The 21379-nt window shown below is 48.1% G+C and overlaps 8 protein-coding genes and 3 non-coding genes across 11 annotated transcripts; 10 read left to right on the top strand and 1 right to left on the bottom strand.

The window, feature by feature from the left end:
• The first annotated feature begins 1457 nt into the window (after nucleotides 1-1457).
• B0T23DRAFT_247823 (uncharacterized protein) lies at nucleotides 1458-2958 on the top strand. The gene is made up of 3 exons (XM_062834158.1): nucleotides 1458-1692; nucleotides 1780-2658; nucleotides 2777-2958. Exon 2 carries the CDS (start codon nucleotides 1864-1866, stop codon nucleotides 2614-2616), a length of 753 nt encoding a protein of 250 aa, XP_062688941.1. The 5' UTR covers nucleotides 1458-1692; nucleotides 1780-1863; the 3' UTR covers nucleotides 2617-2658; nucleotides 2777-2958.
• Nucleotides 2959-3182: 224 nt separating this feature from the next.
• Nucleotides 3183-3371, top strand: B0T23DRAFT_326348 (uncharacterized protein; the record flags this gene model as incomplete). Its single annotated transcript, XM_062835555.1, has 1 exon — nucleotides 3183-3371. The coding sequence occupies one exon, from the start codon at nucleotides 3183-3185 to the stop codon at nucleotides 3369-3371; it is 189 nt and encodes a 62-aa protein (XP_062688940.1).
• Nucleotides 3372-4287: 916 nt separating this feature from the next.
• Nucleotides 4288-4360, top strand: B0T23DRAFT_t367. Its single transcript has one exon. It is a non-coding gene; the product is annotated as a tRNA-Arg (tRNA).
• A 2951-nt stretch (nucleotides 4361-7311) lies between these two features.
• B0T23DRAFT_247777 (nucleotide-diphospho-sugar transferase) lies at nucleotides 7312-9064 on the top strand. Its single transcript, XM_062834157.1, has 2 exons — nucleotides 7312-8592; nucleotides 8657-9064. The coding sequence occupies exons 1-2, from the start codon at nucleotides 7470-7472 to the stop codon at nucleotides 8926-8928; spliced, it is 1395 nt and encodes a 464-aa protein (XP_062688939.1). The 5' UTR covers nucleotides 7312-7469; the 3' UTR covers nucleotides 8929-9064.
• A 1345-nt stretch (nucleotides 9065-10409) lies between these two features.
• On the top strand, nucleotides 10410-11550 carry B0T23DRAFT_408225 (uncharacterized protein; the record flags this gene model as incomplete). Its single annotated transcript, XM_062839275.1, has 2 exons — nucleotides 10410-10412; nucleotides 11332-11550. 2 exons carry the CDS (start codon nucleotides 10410-10412, stop codon nucleotides 11548-11550), a joined length of 222 nt encoding a protein of 73 aa, XP_062688938.1.
• B0T23DRAFT_t368 lies at nucleotides 10707-10801 on the top strand. The gene has a single exon. It is a non-coding gene; the product is annotated as a tRNA-Ile (tRNA).
• A 1952-nt stretch (nucleotides 11551-13502) lies between the features above and the next one.
• On the top strand, nucleotides 13503-14693 carry B0T23DRAFT_389698 (uncharacterized protein). Its single transcript, XM_062837825.1, has 2 exons — nucleotides 13503-13639; nucleotides 13783-14693. The coding sequence occupies exon 2, from the start codon at nucleotides 13828-13830 to the stop codon at nucleotides 14251-14253; it is 426 nt and encodes a 141-aa protein (XP_062688937.1). The 5' UTR covers nucleotides 13503-13639; nucleotides 13783-13827; the 3' UTR covers nucleotides 14254-14693.
• Nucleotides 14694-15003: 310 nt separating this feature from the next.
• Nucleotides 15004-15110, top strand: B0T23DRAFT_t369. The gene has a single exon. It is a non-coding gene; the product is annotated as a tRNA-Leu (tRNA).
• Nucleotides 15111-16546: 1436 nt separating this feature from the next.
• On the top strand, nucleotides 16547-17903 carry B0T23DRAFT_389696 (uncharacterized protein; the record flags this gene model as incomplete). Its single annotated transcript, XM_062837824.1, has 1 exon — nucleotides 16547-17903. A coding segment is annotated over exon 1 (821 nt), but the record flags the coding sequence as incomplete, so codon positions are not given.
• On the top strand, nucleotides 17831-18508 carry B0T23DRAFT_247719 (uncharacterized protein). Its single transcript, XM_062834155.1, has one exon. The coding sequence runs from the start codon at nucleotides 17990-17992 to the stop codon at nucleotides 18461-18463; it is 474 nt and encodes a 157-aa protein (XP_062688935.1). The 5' UTR covers nucleotides 17831-17989; the 3' UTR covers nucleotides 18464-18508.
• Nucleotides 18509-20646, bottom strand: B0T23DRAFT_247729 (uncharacterized protein). Its single transcript, XM_062834156.1, has 2 exons — nucleotides 20569-20646; nucleotides 18509-20421 (listed from the first exon to the last, which is right to left on the bottom strand). Exon 2 carries the CDS (start codon nucleotides 20387-20389, stop codon nucleotides 18554-18556), a length of 1836 nt encoding a protein of 611 aa, XP_062688934.1. The 5' UTR covers nucleotides 20390-20421; nucleotides 20569-20646; the 3' UTR covers nucleotides 18509-18553.
• Between the last annotated feature and the right edge of the window lie 733 nt (nucleotides 20647-21379).

Genomic DNA, 21379 nt, shown 5'->3' with positions numbered 1-21379 from the left:
CTTAATAGGTTTAGTAGGCTCGGTAGGAGTAGCGGGTTTAGCAGGAGTAGTAGGTTTAATAGGAGTAGCGGATTTAATAGGTTTAATAGGAGTAGCGGGAGTAGTAGGAGTAATAGGAGTAGCGGGTTTAGTAGGAGTAGCGGGTTTAACGGGAGTAGTGGGTTTAATAGGCTCGGCGGGTTTAATATTGGGTTTAATATTGGGTTTAACGTTAGGTTTAGTATTGGGCTTAGCAGGTAGTTCGATTAATTTTAAAATAGAAATTATTTTTTAGTATTTAAATTATTATTTTTCTTTTATAATTTAAAAATAGCTTTACCCTCCCTTTTAATATTAGGGTTTAATAAAATTTAAGTAAATTTAGCACTATTACTACTAATAAAGTTATTTTAATCTATTAATAGTAGTAGCTCTTCTTAATTCTTTTCGAAGGTTAATAATATTCGATCGAATAAAATATTATTAAAAAAATTAGGAGGGAGGTCTATAAGGTCGATTTTAATATCCTATAGTTAAAGAATTTAATTATAATTAATTGCAAGATCTATTTTAATAATATTAATAGTAATATTTGTGATGTTTGCGGTAGTAGTTTCTTTTAATATTATTTAGTAAAAGAACCTTTGAAAAAACGTATTTAAGAAGTAAATTAATTTATTTAATCTTTGTATATTATATTTTTTTTTTCGCCGAGTGATTTAACTACTGCTATACTATTGATTTTGTACTGCTGAGAAATTTACTATATTGTAATATTGATAATTCAATAAAAGTAACGGTAAATTTAAAATAAATAATAGAAATTTCTTTATAAATAGTATATTTATATATAATTTAATTTTTATTATAGTATATTGAATATTAGTATTATACTATTGTATTGTATTATTACCCTTTAATGTTTGGTTTGATGCGTTTCTGCTGCGATACTTTAATATTTTTTAAGAATTTAGGATAAAAAATGGAATTTATATTATTGTTTTTTTTTATTTGCCTCCACTGGGGCGGTGCTGCCGCCTAGGCGGCGCTCTCCGAGATTAGAGGTGTGTGGGTGGATTCAGAAGGTACGTATCATTATGTCTTCCGGATATGCGTTGCCCCCTGGTCCGACTTGAAATAGTAGTGGATAAACGCTGACGACGAGCAAACCGAAATGGCGGTAAGAGAGCAATATCTCAAGATTGCAGTCAATGCCTCCAATGCCGCTCACTCGCACCGGGTTCGCGGGTCTGCATCCTCCATCCTCTCTCGAGCCTCTTTCTGTAAGGTTGAAGGGCACAGTTGCCGCGCGGTGATGGTGATGATGGTGATGGTGATGGTGGTGGCCTTGGCGTCGTGGGAGCAGCCGGCAGGCAAGAAATTCTTTCTGTGCACAGACCACTCTGAGAACCTTGAAGGCCGCCAGGTGCTGCTCGTCGTCCTCTTCTCCTCCGCTTCTTCCGTAATTATGGCTTGCGGGTGACAAGGCCGAAATCTCATCTCTATCTCGGAGCTAAAAGTATCCGGACGTGGACCTCGAGGATCAATGTTCTATCTACTGGCTGAGGCACGGACTTCTTCATTCTGCCGACACAAAACATGGCAGCAACAGCGGCAAAACACCACTGGAGGCAGACGCAGCCAAGCGCGAGTGCTTCATGTCCGATATCTGATTCCCGTAACGACCGCAGCTCGTATCTACGGTCAAGTAATGTCTGTTAGCAAGGTCATGAGTGCATTGAGCATGCGTTCTTCCCAGTCTGCTCGAAAAAATGGTTCTAACCAAGGACACTATACTAGAGGGAAAATGGATGAATAATTGAAAAAGGACTCGACGAGCGGAAATCATCCTCTCCGATCCAGTCAATTCAACGATTGCCAAAAATGGGTTCACCGGAGCTTGAGGAACATGGTAAAACCAGTATTCTCGTTATCGCCGGGGTCATTGGCCTTGGATTTTTGGTCTTCTATATCAATCGTCGCCTGAACCAGCAGACATTGAAACGATGCTGGGCTTCCCTGGAAAAGCGTGGCTGGATCAAGCCCGCTGAGACTGAGGAGGATCGACTGGAGAAACAGCATCAAACTCCCTTGGCTCTCAAACCTCAGCAATCGGTCATTCCGGCAGTTCTCAAGAAGCCAGAACAAGCTCACAAAGCTCCAGCCCACATCACAGCGAATGACCACCCAGACGATTCGAAACGTTTCAACCGGGACTCCGGGGCAAGCTGGGATCCCACATCCGTCAGAAGCCACCGTCTTGTGTCCCTGGCACATTCAGAGCCTTCGGCCTCTCCTAACACTGGAGTATTTGACTCGGCTCGAACCAACTGGCCGTCCATTGGCTCCTCCGTGCCCGGCCTTAATTCCGCTACTGCTGCTCCTCAAGGAGCCGCCTATCACGGTCGGCGCAGTCCGTCCCGCAGCCATTACAGCAACCACGCTGCCAGAAGAAACGCAATAGATCACGGACAAGGTACCGGCACCGGTGTCTGGCTTGAGGTTCCTAACAGCGGCTCGGCGTCATCGCCACCCCCAGAGGCTGTGCCCAAGGCAAAAGAAATATTTCCGATCCTTTCAGTCCCGTCACAGGCCGTGAGTATTTCGAGCTTCAGCTCCAGTCCCACTCCCAAGTAAGATCGGTTACCACCAAAGGGCTCGAGATGTCGCATTCGTTGTGTAAGTTGCATATACCGTAGCTCTCGTCTGCTCCGTCTCGGCAATGTCTGCTTGTCACTTGACTGCTGCTTCGATGTGATGGCTAACTCGCTTTGCTGATTGCGTCGAAGGAAAACAGAAACGGAGCAATGTAACACACCAAGCACTCAAAGATGACGTTCTTCTTCAAACCCAATACCCGGATCTGGCGGAGGTAACGAAAGTGTCGATTTACGATCGGTAGTCGTCATCGAAGAAAACAACCTGGAAGCGAACGAAGCGAGGCGATCTACTGCGTACACGCAATGCGGGACCCCAGAGCCTCGGCTCTTACTACCGAGCTGTCTCTCCCCTGCACACCAAGCAGTACAGGGGGGTAAACGTCCCGAAGTCAAGAATCGCCCACGTCTGGTTTCTGAGCACTACGTACTGGATTTTGGACCTGCAATTTAAACACATGATAGGTGACATGCATCGTGGGAATGGTTTTTGGCCCTTGGTCCCCTATTTTTTCAGTTCCACCCAACCACTCCCCGCCCGACTAAATGGTACATAGCACACGCAAGAAAAAGAGAAGCACTTCTGTTGGAATACTATTCGCGGCGAAAAGATACACGGGCTATATAAGGTACCTATCGTGGCTGAATATCGAATACGCAGAGGATGGGAACAGGTTGGCCTCTCTCCTGTGTGAAACGGGACCAAGATGGATGTTTGTAGTTAGAGTACATTGACTTCCTCTGCGATCTTGTTATGTAGCGGATGGAAGAATATAGACGCTATGCACTGGCAAAGTAACATTTATGTCGCCTCGCATCTGGGACCTATCACCTTTGAACGCTGCCTGCATCTGATTCCCATCAACACGGCCAGGATTCCCGAATACAACCTCAGCTGAGGTCTCATCTCGGGAAACTTGACGATGAACACAGATTTCCCTAGTACCCACCCATCCGCCAGAGAATGTCTCAAATTTCTAACCAGGCTCAAAGCTGGTTTTCATGCACAGTCAGCTCCTGTTCAAAAGTGCCGAGGCCGCTGACGACCGCAGAAATAAGTCATTTCTTATTCGTGAGAGGTGAACTTAGGGTGGCAATAAAGTAGAAGTGGTTATATCAGCTCCTTTCTGCCCACAAATAGTTCTTATGTTGACATAAGTCAAGCGGCATCACTGAGTGACCACGGCATACTGGCTGTGTACTGAAGTTTTCAGTAAGACCGACAGACGTAACCCAACTTTTCGTCGGTTTCTGGAATTTGGGTTATATAACAATATTGGGATGTAAATTTAACGATGACAGATTAGCACGACGGAATTCACCCTTTCATTTCAATTTTCTTCGTCGATCGCTTGCGAGTGTTTGGGCTGTACAATTTGGTGTCAAATCTCAGTACACCAACTCCGACTGTAGGTGGGAGTGTGAGCGACACAATCTCCCAGAAACAACTTGACAATCAGGCTAGCTATGTAGGCCTTACAGACTTCTTTATCTATTACTGACATATGGTTGTTCTGTTGCGCATAATAAAGAGCATTTTCGTGAAAAACGGATCATGTACAAAGGAATTTGCCATCCTTAAGCCACAACCAAGCAAAATTAGTCCCACAGGTATAGGCCGCAAAATTCAAAACTGCACTAACATATCAGCGCCCGGCTGGCGCAATCGGTAGCGCGCAAGACTTCTAATCTTGAGGCTGTGGGTTCGAGTCCCACGTTGGGCTGATTTTTTTTTCTTTTTGGCTCTTCTCCTGATCTGTACTTTTTGTTATATCTTTCACCCTGTTTATTCCGTGCGTCCTTGTCGCACTTATTGTCAGGTTTCGTAACTACCACCGTGTTGTGAAAAGAACAAGTGTGTGTGGATGACCTTTATGCTGAACTATTATTAGGAACAAGATGAACGAGAAAGAACGGGTTAGATACCTAATGTGCACAAACGAACCGGTTATAGACCTAGAACGATGATGATCATTTGCAGTAGACCATGATTCCATTTGAATGAGAATCGAACTTGACTGAAGACGAAGAAGCGACCTTTCTTGCCCTTGATCGGCCGGTCAGGGCCCATATATGCATGAGGCACTCGTCAAGACCTACAAGATGAAAAAAATCCTCAGACCCCATATCTGTTACTGGAGGTGCTTTGATCCTCATTAAGAACGTGGACAATATAGCCCTTTCACGCTTGACTGCTGAGCTGACGATCTGAACCTCAATAACTGTTCTCAAGAATCGGCGACGACGACGTCGACGTTGGAATAAAGTGCTAACAAGGCCTGGATAAGCGAGGTTTAGTGGCTCCGCCTCCGCGTGGGGCACTTGGCTCTTACTCCAACAGCCTGAAATAGCCCGGCTCGCTTGGTTAGAGCCTAGCAGTGTGCTAGACTGTATCTTATTTCCATATTCTTTGGGTTCTCTCAGAAGTATGTGCTCGAAGTGGTGCCATGAGACTTGCATGACTATAACACTTGAAATATTCCTAATATAAAGGTGAGGTGTGTCTAGGAATGGTGTCTCGACTTGCGGGGGTAGAAAGGATAACTGGACTATGGGCGGTTGGTTCCTTGTGAGCGTAATGGCTTTGAACTTAATGAGTGTCCGATTCTCTTCACGTTATTTCGGCTGGTGCATGATTGAGACGGCCGAGCGACAGAGTGGTGATGCGCAGCTCATTGCTATATCCTCACGTTCCGGGCACTTGCACGGTAACAACGCAAGGCACTCCAACTTGGTGAACGAAGATTGTGTCCATCGGGTACCATACATAGTGAAAGGGAAGCTACCGCGCTGGCGATTTAGTTCCTCAGATCAACCGCTTTAGATATTTCCTTTCGTGCCAGCATGTCGCGTCGCACTGAACGCCCAGCTAACCACAAGGGGAATGTGCCAATAATCGTCTTATCAGGCGCCCTGAGGCCGTCATTTACTGGAGCGCGGGACAAGGTCTTGAAAACGCGACGGCACGTGCTTGTCAAACTGCAAGATGGATGTTAGGCGACCAAAGAGATTGTAAAGAAGGGGAAAAAAAAAAAAAAAAAAAAAGAGGACAAGAGGAAAAATAAAGATGAAAAAAGATGAAAGTGATACAAGGAGGATGAAAAAGTCACCGACGTTGCGATGTGGGACGCGCACGAGAAAACTGGAGTTACTTCAAGTTGGAACCTCAGGGGGGGCGGGTGTTAGTGCGTAGCGCTAGCGGGAGGGGCAGGGGGCAGAGCGGGGGCCAGGCCAGGCACGCCCGCGGGTTAATCATCGCATAGCTCGACGACACCTGTTGCATGGATGAAACTCACGCGCAAGTCATCACACTACCTATTGGCACGATGCCGAACGTTATCAATCGATCATTCATATAAACCGACACGCCCCACGGATAATGTGAGGGCGATTTAATGGAATCGTAAGAGGATGAGGGGCGAACGGTTGGCGAAATGGGTTCTCATGCGCTGAAAAGTTGAACTTAAAAGCACGGTCCTATACCCGACTGTAATGTAAGCAATTTCATCATAGGGCTTAGCAAGGCAAGTCGAATCCGAGCTGATCATTGGATGCAGGACACAAACATGGAAAACCCGTCCTCCAATCGCGCTACTGGGGAGGAAAGTCGAGGCCTCTTTCTGACGCGGTGATCCCGAGTAGACGGGTCTCACTGCCGGCATACGGCTCTGCAACGATTGCAAGCGTACAGCCAAGGGAGGAAGTCTCTTGGAATGCAGCGTAATGGTCTTGTTGACGGCACGGGCCAGTGGCCGATGGCGACCTTTTTTCCTGCCTCCATCTTGAGTCTCGAAGCCTGCCCTTGTTAGGTGACAGCAGCAGATGGTGAGCTCTAGGCCACAGACTGGTCCTACAGAATGTACACTACGACATTGGTGGGTTGCATCTTCTCGGACAGGAAATTGTCTCAGTCACATCCTCCAGCAGCCACTATCACTAACCCCAAAGTGCACAGCCAATCCAATCTAACGCATATTCATTCCCATGTTCATCATACTACTTCAGCCCCGGTCACCATTCTGTTGAAATGCATGACCCATAACACCGCTCGGATCGCTTGCGGGATATGATAAGGAATGGAATATGCGTCCTGATTTTACGCCGTTCGCGCCTCCAAGTTTGTCTCTGCCACAGCATCTGATATCGAATTCCCGTACCCCCATTTACCCAAACATTTCGTCCAATCCACAGGTCGCGACCAGGGGTTTTGCTCAATGGTCGGGATTGCTTGTCTTGATGTTGGCAATCAGTCTTTGCAGAATCAGTGGATTTCCCTTGTCGGGGAAGAACCGGGGAAGAACCTGGGACGACCTCTATCCACTGTGACTGGTCGATTACGGGACAATGATCGGTCCAGAACCGAAACCCTCTTCGAAATTCAATTCCTTCTCGTCCGCACCATTTTACGATGTAGGACTTGGGATGGAAGAGTGGTTTGCTTGCCGGATGATTGGTGGCTGGCAGGCACGCCCCTGTCAATCTGGCTTCCTCGAGGGAACAAATCACCGCGACATTGAGGCATTCCCAGGGTGATCTTTGCAACAGACGCGCGACCGGGCAAGTGATAAGCTTGATAGCCAAACAGGGACCCGGCGGGGGGAAAGAGAATTGGTGATGTCTTCGGCCTTTTGTTCCTCCTCCGCATCTTCATCGGTCCATCATCAACCCTGAGGGCGCCACTTTTTTGTTCTCCCTTCCCTCCTCTCGCGACTTTGGTCCTTGATTCACTCGCTCCCATCCTCTACTCGCCAACTCTCGCCGCTATCATCGTCGCGTTTCCTCACAGTTGATGCCACTCGCTTCAAGGGCTGCAGTCTGGTGCACCTGCCCGTGATGATCGCCAAGTTGGTATCGCCGTTGGGCTCTCCCAAGTTGGCTGCCACAACGGCGCAATTCCGAAATCGTTTGCCGACCCAATTTCGGCGCGGCGCACCTCTTTACATCGCGGTTGTCGTTTTCGTCCTTTTCCTTTTGAACGTAACACTCTTTCACTCAGGTGTCCAAGACACAACGTTCGTTCTCCCTCACGTCGCGACCAAGCATAATATTCCCAAGTACACGCGCACCGAGTTCCCGCGAAAGATATGGCAGACTTGGAAAGTCAACCCGCTTGCGTTTGAGCAACGCGATCTCGACACCGCGCGGTCCTGGGTGGGACAGAACCCCTCATACCGATACGAAGTTCTGACCGACAGCAATGACATGCAATACGTCGAGTGGCATTTCGGCCCCGACGGATTCAACCGACCCGATATCGTCAACTTTTACCGAAGCGTCAAGGCTGCAATTGTCAAGGCCGATCTCTTGCGATACCTAGTCATGTACGCCGAGGGCGGTCTATATGCCGACATCGATGTTGAAGCCCTCAAGCCGCTTTCGAAATTTGTGCCAGAGCGATACGACATGGCTGATATTGATATGGTCATTGGCGTCGAAATCGACGAGCCCGACTGGAAGGACCATCCCATTCTTGGACCCAAGTCGCGCTCGTTTTGTCAGTGGACATTCATGTGCAAGCCGCAACTGCCAGTCATGATGAGGCTGATTGAGCAAATAATGACCTGGCTGAACGGGGTTGCTAAAGAGCAAGGTGTGCCGCTTGCCGAAGTCAAGCTCGATTTTGACCAGATCATCAGCGGAACAGGCCCCTCAGCCTTCACCAACGCCATCATCGCCGAGATGAACGATGCCAACGAGAATCCGGGTAAACCTATCACCTGGGATACGTTTCACGATCTGGGGGAATCCAAGCTTGTGAGCCGCGTTTTGGTCTTGACGGTTGAGGCCTTTGCTGCTGGCCAGGGCCATTCCAACTCGGGCAACCATGACGCGCGCGCCGCCCTGGTAAAGCACCACTACCACGCCTCGAATTGGCCCAGCCGACACCCGAGATATAAACACCCGGCATACGGTGAGGTCGAACAGTGTAACTGGGTTGACGAATGTGTCAAGAAGTGTAAGCTGGAGTTTATATCCCCAGATTTTTTTTTCCCGACAATTCCAGCTGACATGTCATATAGGGGACGAAAACGTTGCCGCTTGGGGAAAACTTTCGGAACCCGAACAGAAGAGCATTCTCGCCGAGAAGGAACGGAAAGAAAAGGAGCGTGAGGAACAGCGAAAGAAGGAGGAAGAGGAGCGCAAAAAGAAGGAAGAGGACGATCGTAAGAAGAAAGAAGAAGAAGACAGGAGGAAAAAGGAAGAAGAGGAGGCGAAGGCAGCTAAAGAAAAGGCAGCCAAGGAGAATGCCGGTAAAGGGAGCGAGAAGGCGGCAAAGGACAACAAACCTTAGGAGTGGTTCTGATGTTTTGTTGCCTACTTCATCCGCTCGTTGAGTCTGGTTGTCAAACTATTGGTTGTCGAGAGGCTAGGTCTGGGACTTGGACGGTAAAACCCCTGTCTTCGGTGCGTTACCGTACGACCAGGAAGCTAGGCACTCACTGCCGAAGAAACGGGAGTTTTCCGCGCCAGCCGAATCCCCCAAGGGGTTTCTCCAGGGCCTCCAATTGGTGCATAATGCGGTCATGTATTTTACGACGAAAAAGATATCGTATTGTTCGGATCTTATGATGTAAAAGCCCAGTGACCGGCAGGCTGGGCTTTGAGCGACGTTGCGGGAGATATGACGGGATGGATTAGTCGGTATGTACGGTATATGTGATCAAGGTAAACAACCATGGTCTGGTTTTGATAGACGTTAGCCAGGATATACCCTAATCTCATGTCAGTGGTGATTGTGGATGTGAAAGGGGAAAAAAAAACGGCAGCATACCGATAAGGCGATCGAGAACTCGCCATATGCCTCGATCCCCACGGCCAAGGAGTAGGACTGACTTGGTTGAGTGGCAGAGAGTGATTAGAGTAAGTGTCGGACGCTCCGTGGATCCCGATGCTTTCAGCAAACGGGTAATTTTTGCTGGTTCCTAGGTGGGTTTAGTTGAGAGATGCTGTTGTGTCCGGGTGTATGTGGCAGGTGCGGTCAACACAGATATCCAGCGAGTGCGGGGAATGCATCACGGCGGGGACCGGGGACCGTGACCTTTGCCGCTTCCGGGAAAAAACCGACTTGCGCCTGCCGCCCAGCAACACTGCAGCAATCTGGACTGATGGGAAGGCGAGGATCTGATGAGGCAGAAATCTCAGCCACGGATCCAGCAAATCGAGCATACACAGCCTCGATGAATCTCGCAACCGACTGAAGTTCAGTCATCCATGCACCATGCTCAATCATGTGGTTGACACGAGTTCTCTCACTCGACGTACACGCAAGTGCTCAGTGTATCGAGTTTCGGAACGTAATAGATGGGTAGTTTCCTGCTAATGTGAAATGACTGTCCATTCTTGTTCCAATGGCCTTCCAACCTCCTTCTTGGATCGATGTACCCGAGTAACCATGTATGTTATTACTGCTGAATCAGTCTAAAAATTATCATATGTACTAAGTATCACGATGCTTTTCCATTTGGCCTTATTATGAAACTCGTTTTTACTTTACTCCACCAGGCCTTGCTTCAAGGCCAAATCCACGATTAATCTATGGTTAACCGACACACACACGCCAATGACCGCACATGCATACAAAATGGCTTCTTCTCAGATCCTCAGTCGTCCAGTTGAACAGGGTTTCACTCTCCCATCACCGTTGAGCTCAGCTCTTCTCAGGGACAATCACCAGCCTAATTCTTCCCAAATAATGCTTAGAGCAATCCGGGAACTCCTCTTTTGAGGGCTCTACAGTGATCTGTGACAAAAGACTAGTTCGACTTAGGAGACATGGTCGGCAGCGAGACTGCATGGTCTGAGCACTTGTAGGCTCGCTGAATCAACCCTCGCAATACGTTCCTCGCAACCAACCATCTTTCACTCCTGCATCACTAGATTCTAATTATTTCAACAGTCATGAATCTCTTGAATGAATGTTCACCCTTACTATTATGTCTGAGCGTGGAGGAAAAAGGGAGTGACAGTTACACAGCCGGCGAACTTCGACGCAGAAGGAGTACCCCGTTTCGATTGGTGTCATGCGTTCTTAGACTCCTAATTCCAAACGCTTATCAACAACCAGCAACTGCCCGATTAGCTCAGCTGGTTAGAGCGTCGTACTAATATCTTCTCCGAGATATCAAGTCATGCGAAGGTCAACAGTTCAATCCTGTTATTGGGCATTTTCTTTTTTTTTTTTCTTTTTTGCGCAACCCGGTTCTACCTACTCCTAGTTGAATCATTCGTCAATAGCATGTCGCAGATCGTGTGAGTGCATGTCTGTTTTTGTTTTCCCCTCTCCGATACGTGAATGAACGTTAGAGTTACAACAATCGCAACTATTTTTGCTTTTAATCAACGGTCAGAGCACGAAAGGGGAAGAAAAGCTACCTAGGTTTATATGTTAGGTCTTAGTAGAACCGAACTATGTGAAGCTCCTTTCTACCTTTCTACCTTTGTACTTTTTATTTTCGAGTCCGTTCGTTGTTACTTCTTTTACTTGTCTTTATAGAACAACTACTGGAAGTGCATGTGTTACCTGACAACGGCACCTCTCTCGTTCAAGTGGAATTGATAACGCAACTTTCCAGATTGTGGACATGTCTTCTCATTCAGAACGACAATGCACTCGTGTCTACTGCAAAAGAGTGAGCAGAACGGAGGGATGCAACCCGAAGATATACGTAGAGCAAAGGAAAAAATGCGAAAAAAGACATACAACACCAGGGATTCGCTGGTCGTCACCGACCCAACTACTAGTCTGGCCCTCACTGGCTTATCTATGGGAGAGCGGACGGGATCCCGAGTTTTCCAGTGGGTATGGTCGTATGTGATTGTTTCGCCCATGTTGAGCACTTACATTTGCTGGCGTAGCATGCTTTCTCTTGCTTGTCTCCTTTTCCCTCACGTCTGTCACGGTGAACCGATCTAAACCGATTGACTCAAAACGGAATTCTCGCAAGCGAACGATCACTAATGTATAATTGCAGACCCTGCCACGCATTAATGGAAATTCGATGTGAGACAATGCATACGAGCAGTGACTGAGAGGTGGAAGAGAACTCCAGGAGTTCACTCCCACCAACTGCTTCCAATACTTCCTATCCGGCAGCGTCGATGCGCTCAACACCAGTGAGGCTCTGACACTCCGGTCTATCTAGTGCAAATCAACTCGAAATTGGTCCAAATATCTCATTATGCAGAAAGTGCAGTATCTCAACATTTCGAACTACTTAACTTACTATGTTTCTATCGTTCGTCCCCAGCCCGGTTGCGACAATGAACCCAACGAAGGCCGTGCTTGTCCAGATCTACGCTACGTACTCTGAAGACGCATGCCGCGAGAACATGAGGTTGCGAGTTGCGCGGACATACATGACGGAAATGGAAATCCCACTCATGGATTGAGGCTCTTTCCGTACCGGCATCGTAGCTGATATGGGCACTACAGTAGGGCAGCGGCGATTGCATCAATTTTCGGTACTGTTGGTATCGTCCCAACGATCCTTACATTAAATGTCAAAGTGGTTTGCCAAACAGCTGAAGCAGGACGAGGCTGACGCTCCGTGATGGACACAGCAAAGCCAAGAAGTTGTGGTAAGGCGATTTACGGCAAATCGGTGTGGTGAATCATCCGAAGGATTGACGATTGTGGCCGGGTGAAATGTACTTTCTGGACATGAGGGAAGCTTTGTGGAGGTAATACAGGAATCTCTGGCGGGTTTTCTAGTCCTGTCTTGATATGCCGTGACGGTCTAACTGTTGTTATTAGGCGTTAGACATTGCGACGAAGCCAGCAGATGCTCAGAAACACCCAACCATTGAACCCAGAGCCTGTACACAGCAGTCACCCCTTTCGTCGACGGCTCCGACTTACCTATAGTAATAATATCCGAAGCCTGCTCCATGAATCGAACAGTCCCTGATGCTCGTATAAAGCGCCAACTAAACCGCCCCTACCGCACTATTGAGCCTGGCTACAAGCCATGGTTCCATCAAAGGTTGGAAGGATTGCACATCATGTGTTGTAGCGGATATCTGGGTAGCGTCTGTAGGGAACTGTAAGGAGTGAGCAATGCAACTGGGTCGGGCAAATTATCTGGGTGCCGGTGCAATTTGGCAGTCTTTCTACGAAGAAGATGAGGTCAAGATACCCGACAGTTTGCGGCTGAGCGGGTTTAGCATTGGCACTATGACTGAAAAATGACAGAACCATAGCCAGCCAGACGGTAGATGATATGTTTGGGAGAGACCGAAGTGAGGGGTTTGGTCCAGGCGCCATCTTGTCTGTCAATGAGAAAGCTAGGGCTCGGCTTTCTTGGTTTGATTAGGTTGAGGAAGGGGAGCAAAAAGAGAGTAGGTATGGTACGAGTTCAGATACTTATGAGAACATCCCTGGATGGTTAAGATGGTGACCACGTCGAGATGCGTGTCAAGAGAGTTTTAAAGTTAGGCTTCCAGACCACCGTTCCCGTATGGGCAGTACCGTATTGGATGGCTTGTGGCTGGAGCCCAATGTATCTTTAAATGATCGATGCCAAGTTAAATAGAGCGCGCTGTCTCGGTGATTTTGCCGTTGTGACAAAGGGCACGAGAGGCTCGTCGGTCGTCGCTGACAATCACGCAGACTTCTTCTGCAATTGCTTCCTGTCGTCTTCGAGTGTAGATGTTCCATTGACTAGTCGGAACGTACAGGAAGACTATCAGAATGAGAAGCTCGTTCGTGGCGATTGACTGAATGTATACTAGCTAAAAGACGTGAGGGGTGACGGGCGTGACGGGAAGGATCGACCCAGTCGTTCCGTTGTTTTTGCCCATGACGTCATTGGACCCTTAATCCGCCACAACAGTCGTGCGTGTTACGCCTTCTTTCGAACTTGCTCACCGTCGCGCACTCGGAAGTGATGGGAAGTTTTCGGTCTGGTGACTGGTGATCTCACGGTTCTTTCCATTATGACGGAAAATGAAGTGGTTCCATTGAATGACAACGAATCCAAGTCTTGCTGGGGAGGTAGAAATAGGTCAGCCCCCCATTCAAGGAATATTTTCGTATTGACCGAACCGAAATCACAACACCAACATCAACATCTACCTAATTTTCTTCCACCGCGCCATCCTGATTGCGTGAACCGAAGTCACCTCACCATCTAATATTCACATCAAGAACTGAACCGAGCACCCTACGAAACCCCACATCCAAGCCTTCACGATGCAAAACTCAATGTCACAAGCATACGCGGCACCTCCCTCGATCCCCAACACATCGACAGAAAAGCCCCATTATGATGCCCCTACTGCTGCTACTGCGGGCACAACATACCCTCAAGCCGATCCCACAACTGTTACTACCGCCGCCGCCGGCACAACACCAGCTACCAACCGCCCGACTACAGCAAGCACCTATGGCAACGAAAAGTCGGTAGCCAACACCCCCGCCGTCACTAAGACACGCTTCGGCGCTTCCGACATCATCCTCTTCATTCTTGCCATCTTCATCCCGCCCCTGGCTGTCTTCTTGGACCGCGGCTTCAAGGTTGACTTTTGGATCAACATCCTCCTAACCATCCTGGCCTGGTTCCCTGGCGTCATCCACGCCTGGTATGTGCTCTTCAGGCATCCCACCGGCAGGGACTAGAGGTCCAATCCGGAGAAAAAGTCAGTAAAGCACTCGCAGACACGCTTGGCTGCCCGGCATCCAGTTGAGCCTTGGAGAGTCGGGCGTCTACGTCCTTGAGTTAATTGAGCATCACAAAATCGGGGGAGATGGAGGAATATGGTGCATAATTGGATATTGCAAGAGCATGGCAGAGTTACACGATACCCCTACGTTGTATTTTTCATCATTGCCGGTTTGGTATTTGAACAAGAATACAGCCTTATCCTACGCAAACAAACTCGCCAAACCTGATTGTCTGTCCGCGTTGCCGTTTCCCACTTTCATTGCAGTTCCCTCGTCGCCGCCAACTCCCTTCTAGTGCCTTTATGGTCCGACATGAGAAATGCCCAGGTATCTTGTCCTTGTGGTACCATCCTGGGGATTATCTTCTATGAGAATCAACCGTCTCATATATACCCATGATGTGGGGGGTTTTGGTAATGGATGGTTGAGGGACTTGGGGCGTTTGATGAGTAGTAGTTACCCGCAAGTCCCGAAGCGTCTTTATCCAAAGCTTCATCAGGAGGTGGGTCGAAGCAATGTCGACGCCTACCAAGCTTGTATGGGGGTTCATCGCAATCAGCGAATTCAGCCGGACACAGATCAGACATGATTTATGTACATCTCAATTGTACCTTCCATTGGCGTTGGTGACCTTCTTTCAATAAGAAGTGAGCCGTCACAACACTGACTACATATGCTGGTCCAGAGATCACAAGACCATCATCAGGCAAGATGGCCGAGCGGTCTAAGGCGCCACGTTAAGGTAAACCCTTAATCCTCCTCAAGGAAATCCGTGGTCCGAAAGGGCGTGGGTTCGAATCCCACTCTTGTCATAACCATTGTATCAACCGAGCTCGGGTTGAGTCAAACCTCTTTTTCGAGGTTGATGTTTTTTTTTCGTGGCTCACGAGTCATGTCGTGCCCACCCACAGGCAAAAAAGGGCTTGCACAGTAATTTCCCCCACAAGTGCAAACTCTCCTTTATACAAATACTATTTTTCAAGTGCCCTACTAAGTATAAGCTTTTTTTAGTAGTCCTAATTTCGAGTCTTGTACGGAAGTAAGGCACTAGCGAGAGCAAGCTGTTCCTTATAGTGCCCGAATCTTTTACACCTGCGGAAACATTACTGTACTCTTATGTCGCCGGGACCTCGATGTCAGCTTATAAGTGGTAAGATGAAGTTATATTATTACATACGACCATACCCACTGGAAAACTCGGGATCCCGTCCGCTCTCCCATAGATAAGCCAGTGAGGGCCAGACTAGTAGTTGGGTCGGTGACGACCAGCGAATCCCTGGTGTTGTATGTTTTTTTGCACCCTCTTTTGATTCGTTAACATTCCCACTTTTTCTCTTTCCTTTCTATTTTATAGCTTCATCATTTCACTTCAGATCCCAATGCCGATATACGTATTCTCCTTTCACTCCCAGCAGTATAGTGAAAGTCTTGCTGCACTCGCCCATTTACCGGGCTTCACGTTCACGGCACTTACCTCCAATGTGTAAGATTTCCCTGAGGTCGACTTCTCCTCTGACCCAGCTCTAGAAATGAGCATATTGCCTGGTTATTGTGGCCTTTCCACCTCCGTCAATTGATCTCCGGTGGCGCCCGCGTCTCGAGGAACTGCGTTGGACCCGGTAATATTTTTTTGTTGTTTCTGTCGACGTTTCTGGTTTCTCCTCAAGCTCGGTTAGGAAAAGCCCAGTCTCTGTTCTTCCACATCCATCTTCCTCCCATTTTGGGACAGATGCATAATTGTTATTTGCTTTCTGTTTCTATACAAGAAGCTGGACCTACAAAAAGTACTCATCTTCAAGGCATTGGCAGTAATGACCCCTGCTTTCTTTTATGCAAAAGTCCCTTTTAATGCAAACACTCCGACCCGTCCTCTATAGTGCCCGAGCTAAGTTGCATCAATGGGGGACATGATTGCAGCGGGGACTGCCGCCCTTGTCTCCGCTATTCCCATTTGGGCGATGAGCGAGTTCTCACATTTTACCCCTCGCAGCTTCATTCTAAATCTTTCCATGAAAAATATTTTCGACCGGTGAAGATTGTGAGGGAATGCAGTCAATCGTAATAAGACCGATGAGTTCGCCCTTTATTCTTTCCCCCTTCTTTCCCGTCTTTCTTTCCTCTTTTGAGCCAACTGCCATTGCCGTATCCGACGCATGTTGGCGGAAGCAACGCTTTGTCACATTTCGTGATTTCGGCGGTCTCCCCTCAAACGCTATTATCCAATTCCCCCCCCCCCCCCCCCCCCCCCCCAACTCACGCGCATCTTGATCTCTTTACTCGGTTCCTACTGTCATCCACTTCAACTTTATCATTCAGCTTGATGATATCCCTCCTGAGCACTCTGATTCAGTCCCCCAATAGCAGAGGCTGAAAGTACTAAGCCGGTAATAATGGCTGAAATCATCAACCAACGAGCGGAAGCAGTCCGCGTAAAGAATGTTAGGGATTTGTTTACGTCCTTAATCTTAGAATACTAATAAAAGCAACTAGTCGACGCACCTATACCAAGCGCCGGGGTTGACCCAGATGAGCCGCGACAGGGTACGGGGATGTTAGTTAAGATGACGCTGACTATAACGACGACGCCGACTACAACGACGACAACGACGATAACGACGATAACGACAATGACGCGGACTACGACCAAGACTAGTAGGGTGACATTCTGGTCCCTACCTCGCGAAATTCGCGATATGATATGGAACGAGCTCATCGCAGAAGACGACATCTTTGTAGCCAATATATCCTGTAAATGCCGATGCGACATTCCAGGCATCCAGGAGCATGTCCGTAAGAGAGACGACTTGGTATCTAAGTACCCATTTGGACAACCCAGAAGGGGGATCGTTTATAATACTATGCTCTTCAGCTGCCAACCGCCGCTCTTGGCCCATATCTGTTACGAATCCCGCGAGTATGCGCGGAGACGGTACGAGTCGGCGTATGGAAAGGTGCATGCAAGGTTCCATTTTTGTCCGGAGGGTGCTGAACTGTTCGCGAAGATGGAAGGGAGGCTGCAGTGGCTTTCTAGGAAGGTTGTACGGTATATGTGCTTTGACCCCCCGGAAGACGACACCGACGACGACGAGGAGGGAGAGGACGACGACAACAACATCTCACACGCGCCATCTGAAGAGAGCAGCAATCTAGAGGCACCACTGGGGCAGGATAACGGCCAAGAGTTGCCTCTTCTGAATAACGTCAATTCAGAGATGGACTTTGGAGAGGATAATCGCCTGGCCGCTATCCTGCGAAAAAATCTCCGTATCCTCAAGAAAACTCCTCTTGGAGAGGATGATGTTCTGCTTCTTTGCTGTTACCAAGCGATGAGCGCCTCAGTCACCTTGACCTACAAGCTTCCTACCTCTAGCTAGGTCATACCAACTTGATCAAATGGCGCCAAAGTGGTTGCATAGCTCTCCCCAACCTAGGTACCTGAAGGCTTTAACAAGATTCAAAGCTAAATGTGCTGAAAAAACGGTCATCCGCCAGGGTTGGACAAGTCAGATGAGGGATTTTTCATGGTAAAATTATATGACCCGGATCATTAAAGTCTTATTCGTACTATCTAGCGTCACTTACAATAACAGCAACTGAGGTTGTGCTTTTTGGCTTGACTTGTCGTCTCCTTTTATTCGACGGGATAGGTTTTACCCCGGTCTTCTTTGAAAATACGCTCCCTCAAGTTCTTATGTCGTACCAGAGGTCAACATGGCAAACACTAACATTAATAACTGACTACCTAAGTGAAGTATCGACAATGTTCTTGTCTGTAACGCGGGCTAACTCCGGTCTTGATATTACAAAGATCCTACCAACACTACATGTACTGAGTGACCCGACCCACCTCTTGTATGTGAATTTATTACAACGTTCAAAGTTGTGGCTCATATCATGTACTCGATGTTTCTGTGGTGTTTCCCTTGAGCCTGAGTGTCCTTACACAGGGGATCAAACTCTTGATACCAAACGATTGTACTCGCGCAGAACAATGTTCTGCCTTTTATCTGAAAAGGAAGAAGGAAGAAGGAAGAAGGAAGAAGGAAGAAGGAAGAAGGAAGAAGGAAGAAGGAAGAAGGAAGAAGAAAGAAGGAAGAAGGAAGAAGAAAGAAGAAAGAGAACGATCACAGGCAAAGAACAACGGGAAAAGGAAACAAGACAGTAGTACAACACGGAGACCTGAAATAGAAAGAATGCGCACTGGAAAGGCACGAAATATGTACTTGGATCAGTAACCCTTCTCACGAAGCAAGACTCAAACCAAACTTATGACCCTGGGCTCCGGCTCAGCCTCCGCACCTTCTTCTTGCCACCAATTTGGCTTCCAATTCCTCTTCTTGGCGGAACTGTGTTCGTCCAGAAACTCTTCAGGGTCGCCCATTTTCAAGACATACCGCTGTTCCCAGACCCCAAGCCTTTCGTAAAGTTGGTTTTCCTCGTCCACGCAACGGAGCACCAAGCCCATATAGTGTCCAGACCGACCTATGTAGTTCATCATACGCAGACAGTAAAACGTTGGCTCAGCAGATCCTTCAGGATATTCTTTACAAAACCAGTCGTGGAAGGCGAGAAGCCCAAAGTCACACCAGAAGTGGCGCCAGTTACAGTGGATTTTGGGGAGAAACATTCCCACCTCCCCTGTAAACAACAGTGACCGTGGGATTGGAACGAGAATGCCTTCCACTTTGAGTTCGTAATAGCGCCTCTTTTCGGTGGGATGCTGAGGCTTTTGTTGTCCGTTTGCTATCTTGTTTTGTGCAAAAGGCTCGCCGACAGGACGTAACAAGAAGGCGCTATCCTGGTAGAGCTGCTCTTCGTCTGATCCGGGGCCGTGGAGGGAGAGGTTCACCCTCTCACTGAAATCAATGTATCTTACATTGATACGATGCCGCTCATCGCTCAGCGAGGCCCATGACCATGTCGGGAAAAGCCACTTTTCGCTGCTCCGATTCGTCTTGATGGTATCTGGACCAACTCGCAGTCGCTCGTGGCCGTGGATTCTTATTGTCCAGAGCAGGTCTTTGGTAAATGAGCCCGACCAAACTCCCCCAAAGTAGCGCTCGCCAGGCCTCATGTGCTGCAAATATCCAGCAAGCCCCTCAATTGCTATGAGTCTGTCGCTCGCAAAACTGATGTCGGTTTGGTGGCCATAGCGAGCGACCAGCAATTGCCATTTGGCCCATGGAAGTGATTTATCAAACTTGTTTTTGACCCGTGAAACTGAAGTGTCTAACTGAGTTCCAGCCCCATGTTTGGTAGCTCTCGCAGGGAGTTTGAAGAAAGCAGTCTGTCTGCCTGCTCCATCCATGCTTGGCCCTGAAGCGAGGCCACGTCGGCCACATTGGGATGAATGGTAGTCTCGACAGAGCAACATAGCCTCGCGACCTAAGAAATACAGAGTGCGTGACGACACAAGGGTCTCCTGATAAACCCATGCACGAGATTCGAGAAGATATTTCTCGTTGTGATTGTGGTGTTCCTCTGCGTAGAGATAGGAATGGGAACCATCGGGCAGAGTATCAGCACTGATAACACGATGCTCGACAGGAGCGAAGAGACCTCCCTGGCAATCAGGAGAAACCATTGCACCCAGAGTGACGTATGAACCAGCAAAAATCGTACACATGGAGGCGGACTCTCGCTCCCAGTCTTCTCTCACCATCTTGGTGTGACTTTCCATATCTTTACTTGGATCTGCTTGAACAATGCACAAGGAGTCGATCCACAGATATGAGACGCCAAGGTCTTTGGTCAACTCGACCGCATCCCGGAATGTGCGTGGGAGATCCTCAATCGAGATACCCTCATTCATATACTCTTCGAGATTATGAGCGGTGAGTTTGGTATTCATAAGACCCGGATCACCCCAGAAATGACTGAGTGTGATATACGTTCCACTAGCCCCATTGGTTGGTATGATACGCACTCTTTGAGGTGCATAGTTGACGTCAACAACGCGGGTCGGAAGATTCGACACCGAAGTATCTTCGCAGGTGTCGTGTTCTTTCAAACAGGCATTGATTTGCCTAGCTATCCATGTAAGAGACTTGGCTCGGATTGAGGCATCGATAGAAGAAAGGGGTTTCAGCATCGCCGTCCATGGCGTGTAGGGGGGTCTTGTATCTGGTGAGTGTTAGTTGAAAGATGTGGAGGCGTGGACATCAGTGAAATATTCTGTGATGCCTTGCTCGCATGGTATCCAATTACAATCATGGCCAACTAAGCGTAGAGCTCGGTCGAAGGGATTCGTAAGACCATAAATAAACTGACCCGGTAAAGAATCGGAGATTAAGCTCTCGATGTCGACCGCTGCCGGGTCGATACAGCTCTATTTCTGCACATCCATTATAGATTCCCCTAAACCCGATCTCATGCGCATGCAAGAATTCTTCTGCGCCAACAAAATGTTCAAAAGTAAGCAGAATGGACCAGCAGGTCCAACATCCTTCCATTGCTGACTCATGTATTTCCATGGCTTCCGCTGATATGGGCGCACTTTTGTGTCATCTTCACTGATATCGCAGCAAAGATCACAATATTTGCGCCACGGATAATCCTGCGGACTGGTCTCAGGTGCTTTCGTCTCTGAGGGTTCTTGGGGTTCCATGGATACAAAGTTCTGGTTGAAGAAGCGGGCGAATGATATGGTTGTGGCGGGACAGAGAACAAGACAGACTGACGGACAGATGATAAATCATTCAACTCGCAACAAGAGAGAGAATCGTCAAGCAAACCAGACATTGTAAATAAACTCGCAGAAGAAACGTGACTTACCTTGCACTTGCCTGAGTGGCTGACGCGCCATTTATATGCATTTGGGCCGATGCTACCATAGATCTCAGACTCGAGAGACGACCCCTCAGCGTCAAGCCAAGAACAGGTGAGAGGGACGGAGGTGTAACAAGAGCGACGGCGAAAAGGAAAAAAAAAAAAAAAAAAAAAAAAAAAAAAAAAAAAAGTGTAGTTCATTGTGAGATTGTAGCGGAAAAGTGAAAAGAGAGAGTTGGGCAGCTTTAAAAATACTAGAAGGGAGTGGTGATGGGAAATGGAAGCCCACTCATTGAATGGGCGACAAGGATGC

This window comes from Neurospora hispaniola, assembly GCF_033458365.1.
Source record: "Neurospora hispaniola strain FGSC 10403 chromosome Unknown B0T23scaffold_9, whole genome shotgun sequence".
NCBI classification, from domain to species: Eukaryota; Fungi; Ascomycota; class Sordariomycetes; order Sordariales; family Sordariaceae; genus Neurospora; species Neurospora hispaniola.
This window is presented reverse-complemented; position numbering and strand designations above follow the sequence as displayed.

Excerpts from the sequence above, each read along its gene's own strand:
- B0T23DRAFT_247823 (XM_062834158.1), top strand. The coding sequence starts at position 1,864 with ATGGGTTCACCGGAGCTTGAGGAACATGGTAAAACCAGTATTCTCGTT.
- B0T23DRAFT_247777 (XM_062834157.1), top strand. The coding sequence starts at position 7,470 with ATGATCGCCAAGTTGGTATCGCCGTTGGGCTCTCCCAAGTTGGCTGCC. Across the intron at positions 8,593-8,656 it reads TGACGAATGTGTCAAGAAGT|GGGACGAAAACGTTGCCGCT; the intron begins GTAAGCTGGAGT and ends CATGTCATATAG.
- B0T23DRAFT_389698 (XM_062837825.1), top strand. The coding sequence starts at position 13,828 with ATGCAAAACTCAATGTCACAAGCATACGCGGCACCTCCCTCGATCCCC.
- B0T23DRAFT_247719 (XM_062834155.1), top strand. The coding sequence starts at position 17,990 with ATGTCGTACCAGAGGTCAACATGGCAAACACTAACATTAATAACTGAC.
- B0T23DRAFT_247729 (XM_062834156.1), bottom strand. The coding sequence starts at position 20,389 with ATGCTGAAACCCCTTTCTTCTATCGATGCCTCAATCCGAGCCAAGTCT.